The sequence below is a fragment of the Carassius carassius genome, chromosome 12 (genome assembly GCF_963082965.1).
Source record: "Carassius carassius chromosome 12, fCarCar2.1, whole genome shotgun sequence".
NCBI classification, from domain to species: domain Eukaryota; kingdom Metazoa; phylum Chordata; class Actinopteri; order Cypriniformes; family Cyprinidae; genus Carassius; species Carassius carassius.
This window is the reverse complement of record NC_081766.1, coordinates 1572890-1590075: the sequence shown is the minus strand read 5'-3', so window position 1 is coordinate 1590075 and position 17186 is coordinate 1572890. Positions and strand designations below refer to the sequence as shown.

General features: G+C 30.7%; 1 protein-coding gene across 1 annotated transcript in view; it reads right to left on the bottom strand.

Annotated features, from left to right (window-relative positions):
* Positions 1-17186, bottom strand: part of LOC132155359 (neurocan core protein-like) — a 74187-nt gene that overhangs the window by 24457 nt on the left and 32544 nt on the right. Inside the window, exons 4-8 of the mRNA XM_059564236.1 lie at positions 13816-13990; positions 12907-13034; positions 11374-11655; positions 8813-9220; positions 3195-3812 (exon numbers count right to left, since the gene is read on the bottom strand). Coding sequence (XP_059420219.1) covers positions 3195-3812; positions 8813-9220; positions 11374-11655; positions 12907-13034; positions 13816-13990 — 1611 coding nt within the window. The remainder of the gene's footprint in view (positions 1-3194; positions 3813-8812; positions 9221-11373; positions 11656-12906; positions 13035-13815; positions 13991-17186) is intronic.

Genomic DNA, 17186 nt, shown 5'->3' with positions numbered 1-17186 from the left:
TTTTTATAATACAAATAGTTATTAGCATGATATAATTTTTTTATAAATATATTATTTTTTAATACTACAATATTAATATAGTTTATTTAGTAATAACAATGCACAAATAATATACAAATATATTTATATAAAAATATAATTAAAGATAAATAATGTATATTTGAATAAATTAAAATATATAATAATGTATAAAAACATAATATTATACAAATATATATATATATATATATATATATTATATACATATATATAGCTATGCTTTCGTACTGGAAAAAATATCTTCTTCAGTTTTTTGTTTTGTTTTCCAGTGCAAATTAGTTAGTAAAACTGTTAGTTTTAGAGTCACTCCTGAATGTCACATGAAAGACTAGCTGTGATTGGTCGGTTTCCATGTCAGTCAATTTAAGTGGGCGGATCTTGAGCTGCAGAGTGTAGCAAGACATTCTGATGACATTCAGTCTGAACACACAACAGTATCATTCAGTCCTGCTTTCTCTGGCGTCTCTCTTCATTATGCCTCACACACACACCTCAGCTCTCTCTGTGTGTGTGTGTGTGTGTGTGTGTGTGTGTGTGTGTGTGATCATTGAGGCTTGTAATAGGTTTCCAGCAATGAGTTTCAGAGAAGGGTTCATTCTAATAGAATGAGTTTCACCGCTGACCTGCGCTGTGACAATCTCACCTTACAATATATATATATATATACAGGCAGAGAGAGAGAATCGAAGACATCGGGCAGAAAAATCCCTGTCAGTTCACAGAATCAAGGTCATATACAGTATGTGCTATACGTTTAAAGACTGTTTAAAGATTTACTCACACTCGTGCTGACCCAAACCTTATTTCCTCCAAGGAACACAAAGGGAGATGTTTGTGCTAGATTATCAAAGTTGCTCTTTATCATAGAACGACAATAACTGATGAAAAAAATTGTGAATTTAGAGTGAATAATGTTAGATTTTTAATCTGCACCTCGTCTCAAAGATTGAAATATAGCATTTGGACAAATTTTTATGATATTTATATGGTGCTTTTTGTCATTTTTGGAGACTGACAGCCTCTGGTGACCAATCATTTTCATTGTATGGAAGAAAGCAGATAAGATATTCATCAAAACATCTTTTGTTGTTTTTGTATATATTTAGAAAATCACATAGCTAACAGGCCTTCACATTCCCTTTTTGCTTTTGTGATTAAATTAAATTATATTTTTCTCTCTCTCTCTCTCTCTCTCTCTCTCTCTCTATATATATATATAGGTTTGTAATTTTTTATGTATTTATTTTATTTATTTTTTTATTTTTTAATGTGTGTGTGTGTGTGTGTCTGTTTTGTTTTTTGCCATTATATGCATTAACATGCCTATATGCTATTTTCCAGATAACAAAAATGTAGGCAAATTTTAAAACTGATAAAAAAATGAAAAAATAAAATAAAAATAAATCTTTTGTTTTCCACAGAATTAAGAAAGTCACACAGGTTTGGAATGATGACAGAATTTTCACTGCAGAAATACTGATCATAAATAGCTCCATATATTACAATAATGCAATTTACAAAGGTCACGGTCCAGGCTCGGTTCACTGTTACTGTGGTTTACATCACTGAACGTGAAACTCCCACCCAACTCAAGTTTAGAGCAGGACTATCGGTTTAATTCTATTTATTTTCTTTCTCTTTGTTGGTCTGTGTTTTCCTCTCTGTCTCTTACATTGATGAGCTTTATAAATACTTTTCTCCTGGATGCACTCAGCCTCTGTTGTCATGGTAACTGTGCTGAGAGCACCCGCCAATCATCCTCTCACTCCGCAGGCCACGCCCCCTCATCCAGGCCTGTTTCTCTTCATCACAGCAGAAAACCATCGCTTCAGCCCTAATTGCTTCATTAGGTGTTTTTCCCACAAATGCAAATGAGCCACATCCGTGAGGTCACAGCAGCAGGGCATGATGGGATACACACAGAGAACTATATGTGACAGGACACTCTATAATTGCTTTGTGAGGTTAAGAGGGCAACTGCAAACCTGCGAGTTGATTTTTAACAGAACGACATGCAACGATGAGAGAGAAAAAGATAATCATGTCAGCAGCAGAGTAAACAATTACCCATCAGGCAGACTGATTTAATTCAGTGTTTACACAGCTGCAAATTTACTTACACATCATCAAATGATCACACCCTGTGCTGAAATCAAAACATATAATCTCTACAAATACCCTGTTAAATAATCACACTTGGACAAATACAGTACTTATACTTATGAAGTAATTGTGTTGATCTCACTAAATAAAATAGATAGTAACACATCGTAAGCTTCCGACCTGTGTTATTTATGCATTTATAGTTTCTATTCATATTTTTTTAATTATTCAATTTTATTCATATATTTTCAGTTCAAGTTTGTGGATGTTTTTGTCTTTTTCATTAACTGTTATATATATATATATAATTTTATTACATTATTACCTTTTTAATATATAATATAATATAATATAATATAATATAATATAATATAATATAATATAATATAATATAATATAATATAATATAATATAATAGCAATAATTTACTAAATTAGTAGGTGTTTTAGTCATTATTAAGGAAAACAAAATTAAATTTTGTTGAAATTTTTCATTTTAGTATACAATAGTAATATACTTCCGTCATAATTTCTTCAAGTTAAACCAAACTTTTATTTTGGTTGCATCTTTGAGTTTCAGTGAGTTTTTGATGGTAGTTTTTCTCAAATGAAGCAGAGAATCTCGATCTGATATCGTTTATCCCCTAATTACATTTGCTTCAATAAAACTGAACATAACTTTTTCAGAAACTATCAAAAATGTGCCATTACAAAAGAAGAAAAACAATGAAAATGAAAAAATGAACTCAGTCGCACAAATTTTACAGGCTCTTCAAATATGCTTCATTCTTTGTTAATGTTTTTCAAAGATTAGTTTTCGCTGATCGTGGATTCTGAATGAATTGCCACAGATTTCGCCTACGTTTCGCAGTTTTCCCTTTGGTGTTTTGACACAAACCTCTCGTGGGGGCGGGCTTAACAGTGATCTACTCTGATTGGATAGTGAGCTTTTGACGGACAGGTGCTCTCTGACCGGGAAGTACAGACGCCACCCAGTGGCGCGCATGAAAACTATGAGTTAGATTAGTTGTCATTGAATGCAGTAAATCGTACCTTCTTCTCCAGCGGAGCTGTTCTTCCCGTCGGTCTCGGTGAGGCTCAGCTCCTGCTCTACGCTGATGGGAACCGTCGAGACGAGGCTTGATGTCTGGGACTCGCCTGCAGACGTCGAGAGGGTCGTCTCAGTGTCTCCGGTGGCAGACGTCAGGATGAAGGGAGTCGTCGTGCTCTGGGCGATGATCGACATCATCTCCGTGGTGCTCTGGTTGAGTCTCTTGGGTTTGTTTCTGCGTCTGTACTGGATTTCTCCATGAGCCTCGTGTGCGTGTGAAGCGGTGGGGAAGGGGTTGATGCTCGTTGTCAGCGGCGTTTCGCCCCACGAGCTGCCCTCCGTCTCCGGGACTCGACTCTCTCTGGAGTAGTTCTCGGTCGAGACGGAGACTTTGGGTTCTGGGGTTTTATTTTTCTGCTCGGGTATTTCGGTCACCACGACCCAATCAGCCGTGGTCGCCGGAGTGCCCTGTGCAGGTCGACTGGTCTGAATGTCGCCCGGTCCATCTCTGGTGGCGTTTGATGAGACTATCGTCGTTACGACTGAACTCGTGGATGGAAATGAGGTGATTAATTTATCAGTGACGGCTGAAGGACCAGACAGCCACGAGAGGCTCCACCCTACAGACACAAACACAAGCCAGTGCTGTTACTGATCACCAAAATAAAGTTCAATAGAAGTAAACTAATAAAAAAAACATTTAAACACATAACAAAATGACTAAAGTAAGTCAAATTGAAATATTAATAAATACTTTAACATTACAGCCAATTAATAATACCAGACTCCAATAATACTAAAATAAGATTCAATTAACATCAGACATTTTTTTATCAGTTTTCTGTATTATTAACTTAAAATAAAGCTATTATAAATAGTTTTCGTTAACTGAAACAAGTTTAAGTTGAAGTACAAAAATAACAAACTAAAATTGAAATAGAAAAAAATAAATTAAAAAGTTAGATAGAAATATGAAAAAAATTATAAATAAAAAAAATGACAAAAGTGCATAATAAAATGACTAAAACTTAAAATTAAAATGAACTGAAAAAAAGTTGAAGTACAAAAATGACTGAAACTAAAATTTAAATAAAATAAATATGTTATAAATATTTGTAAATATAATTAAAATGACAAACGCACATAATGAAATCACTAAAATTTAAATGTAAATAAATTTTAATAGAAATATTAAAAAAATGGAACTGAAACATGTTAAAGTTGAAGTAAAAAAATAAACTAATATTGAAATAAAAAGTTAAATAGAAATATTTTAAAAATTATAATAATAATAAAAACTGACAAAAGCACATAATAAAATGACTAAAACTTAAAATTTTAATTAGCTGAAAATAAGTTTAAGTTGAAAAATGACAAAAGCACATAATAAAATTGAACTGAAACAAGTTTAAGCTGAAGTACAGAAATTACTAAAACTAAAATCGAAATAAAATAAATAAATAAGTTAAATATAAATATATATCTTTTTAATAATAAAAATGACAAAAGCACATAATAAAATCACTCAAATTTAAAACGGACTGAAACAAGTTTAAGCTGAAGTACAAAAATTACAAAAATTAAAATAAAAAATGTTAAATAAATAAAAGTTAAATATAAATTATTTTTAAGAAAATGACAAAAGCACATAATAAAATGACCAAAACTTTAATTAAAATTAACATAAACATAAAATGATAAAAATAATTAATAAACTATTAAAAAATAGCTAGCCTATAGCCTTTAGTACACTTATACCATGTAGTGTATTCCAGACATTACTGTTAAACTATTAAAAGTATGAATATTCAAGATTGCCTCTGCAACTAATTGTAATAAAATATGTATAAAAACTAGAAAAAAATAACAAAAGCACATAACAAAAAGACTAAAACTGAAATAAAAATAAATATAAATGAAAATGTAATTCAGAAATATTAATAAATAATATAACAGTAGCTTATAAAAATATATAAATTAGATTTAAATTTTTATTTTTTTATATTTTCGATGTAAGGTCTTTTTATTTTTACTTTTATGTAACTATATATTTTTATTTAAATTTGAGTCATTTTTGCCTTCTAACAATGTTTGCCTTAAACAAACAAGCAACTCTATCAAGGTAGAGACTAAAAACACGCTTCCAGGAACGAGACTGATTTAGTCAAAGACTCATTTGCAAATGAGAGTAATGATTATTAATTTATCTGCGGGCTTTATCCAATCAGCAGTCATGCTCTTGTGCATTTAGATGTTGCTCTTTTCGGATTCATTCCTCCGATCTGTTTTGTGTCTCTCGAGAGTCTGCCAGACTCTCATTACATATTCAGTTTTTATCTACACGTCTAAGACTTCAGGCTGTTTGCCTTTTGTCTGTAAGTGGTCAAGATTCACTAATATCATGACTGTTGCTCATTTTTAGGATTAGTGATGTCCGTTTGTGCTCCAGACATGAATGATTCCTCAAATCATGTGTCTTGATGTGATCAGATGCACCATTTTCAACACTAAAGGCTGGAATGCACTGATAGATGGCTTTTGTAAACATGTTATAAACAGGGTTTTTTTTTTTTACATTTTCAGCAAAAAAAAAAAAAGTAAATGACAAAAACATAAAGCAACATTACTGAAATGAAAATTAAAGTGAAAACTGAAAATGTATATTTATATAAAAGAAATCAATTATTTAGATTTTTAACTTTCATTTATTGAAGCTAAGATGAAATAAAAAAATGTAAACTTAAAAAAACTTAAATGAAAATTAGAAATGTTGCCTTGCCAACTAACTTAAATAAAATAAGTATAACAATTAATTACAATTCAAAATTACTGAAACTATAACTGAAATAAAAATAAAGCTAATTTAAAAATATGTTACAAAGCCAAAGTTAATAAAATAACACACATGACTGAAACTAAAATGTAAATATAAAATATAAAAATAAAAGCTATTTCTCCATTTATCATCTTAGGTTTTATCTTTTAAATTAACTTAAAATATTGCCTTCACAACTATAATAAATAAACAATAAATTTAAGTTATTAAAAGCTATTTTATAATTCAAAATAATAATTTAAATACTATAATAGCATATAAATAATCCTAAAATAAGATTCCAGTCTTAATGGTGACATCTGATCTTAATATCCACGGCATTTTTGTTACAACAAATTAAATCCCGAATGTTTTCACTAAATGCACTGAAATATAATTTCACATCAGGAGAGCTAACTGATGGCTGATAACACGACAGTGATATAAAAGCAATGGATATTTTATAAGAAACAAGATTTTAGAAAAGTAGAGAAAGTAGCTCTTTTCCAAAACCTAGAGAGACACCTTGCTGTCTAATGTGCGGTTACATACTAAAAACATAGTTAACAGGAGCATGCACACGCTTAGATGGAAGACCCTTTCTGCAACATAATACAACAGTAAAAAGGAAATTGCGACTCACAATGTGTAATTATTTTCTTTGCAATTTTTAGCAAAAACTCAGACATTGTGAGATAAACTTGTGAAAAAAGGTCATAATTGTGAAATAAAAAGTCGCTATTAGCTTTTTTCTTTTTTTTTATTCCATGGCAGAAATATATTTATATTTTATCTTAATTTACGAGATATAAAAATAAAATAAAGAAATTTAAATGTTATGGTAATTGTGACTTATTTCACGATTCTGACTTTTTTTTATAAACTAAACGAGTTTATATCTTACAATTTTGCTGTTTTTTCTCTCACAATTGCAGAGAAAAAAAAGTCCAAATTGAGAAATAAAATAAATAAATAAATAAAAATCATGGAAATTCTGAGTTTCTAAAATATTTTTTATTCCTTGGTGAAAAAAAAGAAGAAAAAAAAGAAGAGAATTGTTGCTGTTTTTCTCTCACAATTGCAAAGAAAAAAAACCTCAAAATTGTGAGATAGATAATAATTAAATAAATAAACGAATGAATAAATAAATAAATAAAAATCATGGCAATTTTGAGTTTCAGAAATCTTTAATTCCTTGGTGAAAAAAAGAAGAAAAAAAAAGAAGAGAATTGTTGCTGTTTTTCTCTCACAATTGCAAAGAAAAATGCTCGCGGCTGCATAGCTGTCCTTGTTTCTGGCCCAAGGAAGCATCCCAATGAAGAAGAACCCTCACAAACCAGTTTTACATCATAAAACAGCACACAAATATTGGGCGAGCTAGTCTGTTTTGGTATGTCTCATATATCAGCAGAACAAAGCACTAAAGCATACAGTACAGCAGTGTGCATGAGTGAACCGTGTGGATGCACTTTTCCGGTTTCTGGCTTCTCGTCTCAAGCTTTTAACCCTCAGTTGTGAATGAATAATGTAGGTAACAGGCCTAAGTTTCCATTTGACGTTAAAGATTAATGCTGCCAGGTTCAGTTTAGGACAGAGAAGACAACCCTAAAACTTTACCTCCACGACAAACAGAGACTTGAGCTTGATTTATCCCACAGATCATCTCTCAACTCAATCACACTTAACACTTTAAAAACATTTCTAATTAAGTGCAATCATCAAACTACAATTGAACAATGTATTAAACGTGCAACAAAAATTAAGCTAGAAAAATAATAATGACAAAAGTACAAAAACAAAAATGATTGAAACATTCTAAATTGAAACATTTCAAATTTTCTAAAGTTTTTCTAAAGCTAATTTACAATTAAAAATGTTAATACTATACTGCTATAGAAATATTTATTGTTTTAAAGGTTTGAAATTAAATTTGATTAATCAAAAAGCATTATTATATATATATATATAAAACATTAACATTGTATAATGTATAAACTGTATAAAATTGTATAACAAAAAATAACATTGTATAATGTATAAAATAAATATATAAAAATTTTAATTTAAATTGTTTTAATTTTAATTTTCTAGATTCTGTTTTAATGGTTAAATTAAACTGTTTTAAAGGTTTAACAAATCATTTTAGGGCCCTATGAAATCAGTGGATTATTATTATTATTATTCCCAAATTCCATGTTTTCTGTTTTATATATTTTAATAATAATAAAAAAACATGACTGATTAGTTTAGTTAGCTAAGTCAAAAATGATATAGTTTTATCTAAATAATTTTACTTTGCTGCATTATTGTTTTTTTTCAGTTGTTTAGATATATACTGTGAAAGTTTTTGTTAATATTTTATTTAATATTTTTATTTTTATTTTAAAGTTTTAGTACTTTTATTTTTTTTTTTTTTTAAATATGTCTACATAGTTTTTTTTTCTGTATAATTAGTATTTTATGTCATTCATTGTTTATTTCAATTAACAACATTTTAATTTTAATTTTAAATTTTTTATTTTCTTTATCAGTAAAGACACTGTTGTCCAGCTCCGTTTAATTGCACAAAAAAAAAAAAAATTAAAAAAAAATACTAAGATAGTGCAACTGTTGTGATTATGTCTAACAATTTGGATGGAACATCTAAAATTACTCAGAAGTTTATTATTGATATTGAGGATTAAAACAATATATATATATATATATATATATATATATTGATTTATCGCCATGCACCGCTTAAAATGCATCTTTCTTGTCAGAAAATATTGTTGTGTTGCATCCATTTCTTTCTTTCATAATCACCTGATCTGGAAGTGCTTCTGTCGTCAGTCACGCTCGGGCTGGTCGCCTTGGCTTCACTTCCTGTCAAATAGCTCCAGGGTTTCCATAAGGAGCTGACGATGTTGGTGAGGGGACTCTTTCCTCGAGGAGTCACAGACTGACCAGACAGACCTTCATCCTCGTCCTCTTCCTCTCGGGCCGAGCCGCCCGGACTCAGATCAGGAAGCACCTGTGGGCTGTTTGGGAACGAGTCCAGCTGACCGCTCCAGTCCAGAGACGTGTCTCCGGCGCGCAGATGGACCGTCAGATACTCGGCCGAGAGCTCGGCGGGTTCAGAGGTCACGAACGGCTCTTTGTCTAGATCCAGCTGTCCGGTCCAGTTAGAGGGTCGAAGGTCAGGCAGGTCCGGCTGGCCGGAAGTCTGTGTGTCTGCAATACAGTCAGATATGAGCTAGATTAACACCATTTTACTTTCAAAATATGAGACACTTGTATTCAACAGGGCATTCAATAATAATTCAACAACACATTTTATCAACATACACCAGTGTTTAAAGGTTTAGAGCTGGTAAGATGTTTTAATGTTCATGAAAGAGTCTCTTCTGCTCATCGAAGCTGCATTTATTTGATCAAAAATACAGTAAAAATTGTAAAATATTATTAGAATTTAAAACAGATTTTTTTCTGTGTGAATATCTGTTAAACTGTAATTTATTTAAATGATGCACTGCTGTATTTCCAGCATCATTCCTCCAGTCTTCAGTGTCACATGATCTTCAGAAATCAGAATAATATGATGATTTACTGCTCGAGAAACATTTCTGATTATTATCAATGTTGAAAACAGTTGTGCTGATTCATATTTTTGTGGAAACTCTGATGCATTTTATTTTTCAAGATTCACAGATGAATGGAAAGTGACAGCATTTATTTGAAACAGAAATCTTTTGTAACATTATAAATGCATTTAGTGTCACTTTTGATCAATTTAATAAAAGTATTACATTTTTTTTTTTCAAAAAATCATACGGGCCCCAAACATTTGAATGGTAGAATGTCAGAAATCTATTCGTTTATACTTTTGACGCATTATAAATCATATAAAACACTTTTAGAAAATTTCTTTATCATGTTCAACACATTCTTTGAAACTTCTGACACAATATTAAATATTTAAATCATCAGAATTTAAACATAAATCAAAACAATACAAAAATGTAATAAAAAAATAACTAAAAAGCACAAAAAAATGCAACTGTTAAAAAGAGTGTGAAATAGATCACAAAAAAAAAAAAAGAAATAGCGCCTGTTCAATTTTAAAAAGAGGGGGAAATTGGTCCTGAATTAACATTTTTCCTAAATATAACTATTTTTAATGCCAAAAGCCTTGACTAATATTATAAGTTGACTTCTGGGGGGGAAAAAAAGTTACGAGGCAAAATATGGCACTTTTTTCCAATAAAACAAGAAGCATTTATTGTTTGTATTTTATTGCAAAGAAAGGTAGCTGAATTAAACCGGCTGTTTAAAAGTTTTTAAATTCTAAATGAGAGTGAAAATTATCCTGAACATTCTGCTGAACATCTCAAATAATAATATTAACATTATAAATGTATTTATTGACACTTTTGATCAATTTAATGCTTCCTTGTTAAATCCATCATGACACCAAACTTTGGTATGGTAGAATATGTGTTAAAGGTATATATATAATTTATAAAAACACTTATGTTGAAAATACTCTTGATGAACTTATGAGCATAAGACTATTTTACAATATGTAAATGAATAAAAAAAAGAAAAATGATTGTTGTTGTTTTAATCACATTATAAAATATTCATAATATTATATTGTTTATTATAGAATGTTTTTATTATATTTACTTATTTAGTAAATAAATCATTTAAAGAAACATGGCATTATTTCTAAGCGAGTGAAAAACTGAGCCGAAAACTAAATTAAATTAATTAAAATAATAATAAAAACAATTAATAAGAAAAATGTAAGTCATCAAACTTACTTGATTTCTGGGTTACCACCGATTTTTAAATAAACAAATAAATAAATAAATTATTATTATTATTATTATTATATTTTAATTATATGATTAATTATGTATTTATGTAGTACATAGCATACTCAATAGTACATTTTTAGTATATTTATTTACTTAGTAAATACGTATTTAATAAATAATATTAATGCACATATAATAACAATAATAATTTTTATTCTAATTTATTCTATTATTTATATCCACTTACAAGTTGTACCGTCACCATAGTGACATATTAAAACCAGAAGATTTAAATGCCAATCAAAACAATGTTTGCAAGGTCATTTAAATACTGAACTCTTAAAGGTACAGCAGCAAAAACGGAGGTTGATGACAAAATTGTAAGTGGACTAAAATGTTACAAGCCGGTAGAATATGGCCAAGTAAAACATGTTGCAAGGAATTATGGTTCACACCATCTCTTAAACATGATCAAATCCCTATTGCATGGTCTAGATAAAAACAAAACAAAATAAATAATAATGGTTTGTGTAATGCATGACTGTGTGACACGGCGATGCATACCTCGATAGCAGAAAGCATCGAACCGCATGCTCCCGTTGTTCAGTTCTGTCGGTGAAATGGTTCGGACGCCTGGTTCTCCAGCGGGACAGTCGGAGCGCAGCGAGCTGATGGAGAACCTCACGCTCCCGTCAGACAGCCAGGCCGGCTCACAGTGGTCCAGCCCAGACCTCCAGGACAGATAGAGCTGACCCACGGTCGCCAGCCGGCCTCCCAGAGACACACAGTGAGCCGAGGCTTCATCCTGAGTCAGTCGCTCAGGAACAGAGACAGGAAACACTTCCCCTACAGAACCACAGGACGGAGAATTAATAGCACAACACTAAAAGAAAATATGTGTGAGGAGTTTATAATAAATGTTACAGGACAACATCATGCATCAAACAGCATCATTAAAAACCCATTACATTTATTTCTATTACATGCGAAAGCATCTCATCCATAACTAACAGCATGATAAATTTGGTAAATGATTAAAAATGTTATGCATTATTCATATGTTGTGACTAACAGCTCCATATGCATTTCTGTGGTGTTACTGTAATAGTTTATTAAGAAAATAATAATAATAATAATTTTATTTTAATTTATAATTAGAAAATTTATAATTTAAATTTAAAAAATAATTTATAATTTTATTTATTTTAAAATAAGAAGTTTTGGTAACTACTAATCTACTAAATATGATACTTTTTAATCACTACTAATTGCCTTCAGAGAATTTTTCTTTAATTTACTTAATAAAATAAAAAATATTATTTTTATTATTATTGTTATTATTTTACTACTTTAATTACAAATTATGCTTTTTTTATTTAAATGTATTTAGATAATAGTATACATAATAGTGTATTATTTAGTTCATGCATTTATTTAGCAAATAATACATACTGAATGCATAACGTTAAAACATAATATACAATTATTGTAACAAACAACACTAATATTTATATTTTATTCATTTATTGAAAAATCAGCTGTAACCCTGGAAGAAATAATAATAATCTATTATACTTTTTTATGAAAAATCCATCATTGAATATTGAAAATTTTAAAATAATCAGAACTAATTGCTTTCAGGGCTACTGCAGGTTTTTCTGTAAATTATTAATCAAATAAACAAATAAATACAATTATTATTTTTATTTTACTACTTTATAAATATATTATACAATAAATAATTTTTAAACTGAAATTTATGAAGTGCATAGCCTGATTAATAGTATATTATTTAATTATATATTTATTAAGTAAATAATAAAAACATAATTTACAATTAATATGACAAATAATAATTATTATTATTATTATTGTTATTTATTTATTTATTTAGAGAAAAATCACTGGTAACCCTGAAAGCATTAAATTAAATTAAATTAAATTAAATTAAATTAAATTAAATTAAATTAAATTAAATTAAATTTCCAACCACAACTAAGAAGAAAATTACTACTATTATTAATATAAAAGTTCATTATTGCTTCAAACAATTGATTGATTCCAATTATCCATGTTCCGTGTTTTCCGGAATCTTACCTTGCATGTCACTGGCAAAACAGTAAACGTCAAACAATTCCAAAGGGTCTCGTTTCCCATAATTCCTCACCCCTTGAGAAAACTCTGCGTGTCCAAAGCATCCGAGCTCGGGTCTCTGTACAGGATACCTGCGGAGAGACGACGGGTGTGAAATCTGACGAAACCTCTGCACTGTGGGAACTGGCCAGATCCTGATATCCATATGTAAATAAAGCTGTGTGATAATGGAAACACTAATAAATCATTTCAATATAACAGGATCCTTATAATAGTGTTGGTGAAGTTAGTTCACAAACGCCTGAAGCAAACCTTCAAGAAGAACCTCACGAAATGTGCTTCACGTGTGTAGACTCATTAACAAACATATTTTTAACGTTTACCTTTTTAAGAAATGTATACAGTTCTTTTAAAAGTAACCATAATTGATTTTAATTATTTATAATAATAATTATTATTATTTTTTATTATATACATTGTATAATGTATAATATTAATACAACAAATAATAAAATAATAATAATTGTATTTATTTCTTAAATTATTTATTTACACAAATCTTTGTATTTAACATGTATTATTTACTAAATAAATAAATATACTAAATACATGATTAAGCATATTATGCACTAAATAAATATGTTAATAATTACCAAGTTTAATTTCTGTAGACCTATAACAAAAACATTGTTAATAAAATATTAATATATAATATTAATTAATTTATTATTTAAAAATTATTTGAATAATTACTCCTTAAAATTATGTTCTGGGTTACAGTCAAGTTTGACTCATCCCTCAACAAGTAGAATTAGTTTTAACATTTATTACACATTATTAAACTAACTGTAGAAATGCATGAGATTTGAGGAGCGATGCTTCTGAGCAGAAACACTGAAGGCTGAGAAACACCTGACGCTCTGGTCTTTGAGCCATCCGGCCGCACAGCTGTTCATGCTGGAGTGAAACCCCGCCCACAGCTGCTCAGGGGTCGCGACCTCTGCCGAATTCTCCTCACACGCGCGGATGGCCTCAGCGAACGACAGCGAGTAACGGGCCACTGGAGAACGGTAGTGAAACACCACACCTGAAACATTAACACGACACAGATGAACACTGCCCAATATTAACCTTTCTTTAATTAGCTTTAATTATTTTATTAACTTTTTTTCTCATTAAGAAGTGCTCCGAATAATTTAGATTTATATTATAGGCCATCATTTCAGCTATCAAACAAACAATATCAATAAAATATTCATAATATGATTATACAATATTAATATATAAAAGTATTATTTTAAAATATTATTATTATTTTAAAGTATTATTAATAATACTATCACTATTAATCATAGCAACAAGAATATTTATTATTATTATAAAAAAATTAAGTTAATTCACTCATTAAAACTCTTTGTAAAGAAAAATAACTTGAAACTGTGTAGACTCATTACAAAATGTATTAATAAAATATAAATAATATTAATATATAATATTAATAAAAAGTATTATTATGATTATTTCAGCTTCACATAATAAACAGGAAAATAAGTGTTTATTTTTTTTTAATTAATCAATAATGAAACTAGTTAGTGAAACTATCCCATTCAGAAATAATATTAAATTAAAACTCTTATTTTGTAGCTTTTAAATGCAGCGTTATTCAGTATCATTTAAATACTATCACAGCATTCATTAATATTTTGAATTAGCTTTTGATTTTTATATTTTCAGTTTTCATATAAATTTTAGTTAAAGTTTTTGCAATTTTATTATGTGCTTTTGTCATTTGTATTGTCATTTCTAATTTAATAATAATATCTAATATTAATAATTTATTTTATTTCAGCTTTGTTGCCAGACACAATTCTTAAGCGTTTTACTTTACAATAACAACACAGTTTCAAAGACCATAATTTATCTTGAAATGTGTGTAATGCTGTAAGAAAGAGTGCATGAAAATTGCAATGATCGAATATTCGATCATCAAGTGTTATTATTCAGTTAAATTCAATTTAATGTTGATTCAGATTAGTTCAATAACAGTATCGACGTTGCAAACTGAGTGTGTTTATTCAGCTAAAACTTTGTTCTGATTGTATCAGTGCATTAAATCACTAATATTCCTGAATATTAACAGTCTTTTACAGCACATTTGAGATGATTTATCTGTGGTTTAGCGTAATTTCCCTCATTAGGCGTCACCTGTTTTCCTAATTCACAGGTAATCAATCTCGCCGCTCTAATCAAAGAGTTACGGCCAATTAAGCAGTTAATGAGAGCCTCAAATGAAAATGAAAATAAAGCTGAGCTAAAGTTAGATGGGGAAAGAGTGAAAAGGCTCCAATGAATATGATATTGACAGTCTGAATGAAGGTAATGAAAGGGTAATTAATTCACAGCAGACTAACGAGCCACCGTTTTTCCTCAATGTTTATCTGAAAACTGCTGTTCTGGTTTCAGATGTGGTCATGTTACACTTTAGCCGTGCAAAACCACTTTGATATGATAATGATTTTAACTTAATCACTGGGGGTTTACAGACAAATATATTAAGCTGTAATTTTTCTTAATTAAAGTGCTTAATGAGGACCTTAAAACATTATTACTGCAGTGATGTTTTTTTGTAAAGCTGATATAAAGCAATGTCCACTGTGAAAGGGGCTGTATGAGTAAAATATTACACTATCATAACATTTTATAAATATTATGAAATAATTTTAAAAACACCAAAATATAATTAGTATCAATAATAATTAGATTTTTTTTATTTATAATTTATTAAAATATAATTAAATTTTTTATTTAATTATAAATTAAAACTGTTAATCTGTAGATCTTGTTGACAAATGTCGAGGCAGTGTTACTTTAGTATTATTTATATACTAATTATATTATTAATCAATATTTTGAACTAGATTTTATTTTTATATTTTCACTTTTCATTTTAATTTTAGGTACATTTTTTATAATTTTATAAACTCTTAATTTCTTCCTTATTTCATATTTTAATGTTACTGTAATAATTTTAGTACTTCATTTTAAGATTATTTCAGTCCATTTATAATCTTCACAGAAATTTCTGACTGAAAGTTTACGTGTCACAGTGTCTGGGTTGTGCTCCCTGGGTTTCCACTAGGTGTCCTCCTTTCTCAAGGTGTCTTTCTCCTTATCACTTCCTGTTCCCTTATTAGGTCACCTTCCTCCTGTTTAGTAATTGATTGTTCCCCACCTGTCTCCTGTTCCCTCATTATCCTTCTGTGTATTTATACCCGGTCTGTCTGAGTCTGTGTTACGGAGTCCTTGTTTAATGTTTGAAAGTTTATTCATGTCCGTCGCTTCTTGCCTTCTTTGCCTTGTCTTCGTGTCTTGTTTATGTTGGTTTTGGATATTCTGGTTTTGACCCTGCCTGGACTGTTTACCCCTTTGGATTACCCTTTAATAAATGACTTACCTGCAATTGGTTCCCTCTCCGTGTTTTCTGTAACACAGATCGTTACAGAAGGACTCCGTCACACTAGGAACCAGCGGTATGTCGTTTTTCCGTTCCCCAGCCAAGATGGCAGAGCGGCGAACCAAGTACCTTCGGTTGATCGCCCTCCGCCAGTTGACCCTCCGGAGTCGAGACAGGTGCCAGTTGACCCTCCAGAGTCGAGACAGGTGCCAGTTGACCCTCCAGAGTCGAGACAGGTGCCAGTTGACCCTCCAGAGTCGAGACAGGGGCCAGTTGACCCTCCAGAGTCGAGTCAGGGGCCAGTGAACTCTCCAGAGTCGAAACTCTCCAGAGTCGAGTCAGGTCCCAGTGAACTCTCCAGAGTCAGGGCTAGTCACCGCTGATCCTCCAGAGTCAGGGCTAGTCACCGCGGAGCCTCCAGAGTCAGGGCTAGTCACCGCGGATCCTCCAGAGACTAGGCTGGTCACCGTTGACCTTTCAGAGTCAAGTCAAGTCACCGGTGATCTTCAAGGACTGTGTCAAGTCACCGGTGATCTTCAAGGACTGTGTCAAGTCACCGGTGGTCTTCAAGGACTCAGTCAAGTCACCGGTGGTCTTCAAGGACTCAGTCAAGTCACCGGTGGTCTTCAAGGACTCAGTCAAGTCACCGGTGGTCTTCAAGGACTCAGTCAAGTCACCGGTGGTCTTCAAGGACTGAGTCAAGTCACCGGTGGTCTTCAAGGACTGAGTCAAGTCACCTCTGATCTTCATGAACAAAGGCAAGTCACCTCTGAATCTTCAGGAACAAAGGCAAGTCACCATTGATCTTCATGAGCAAATACAAGTCACC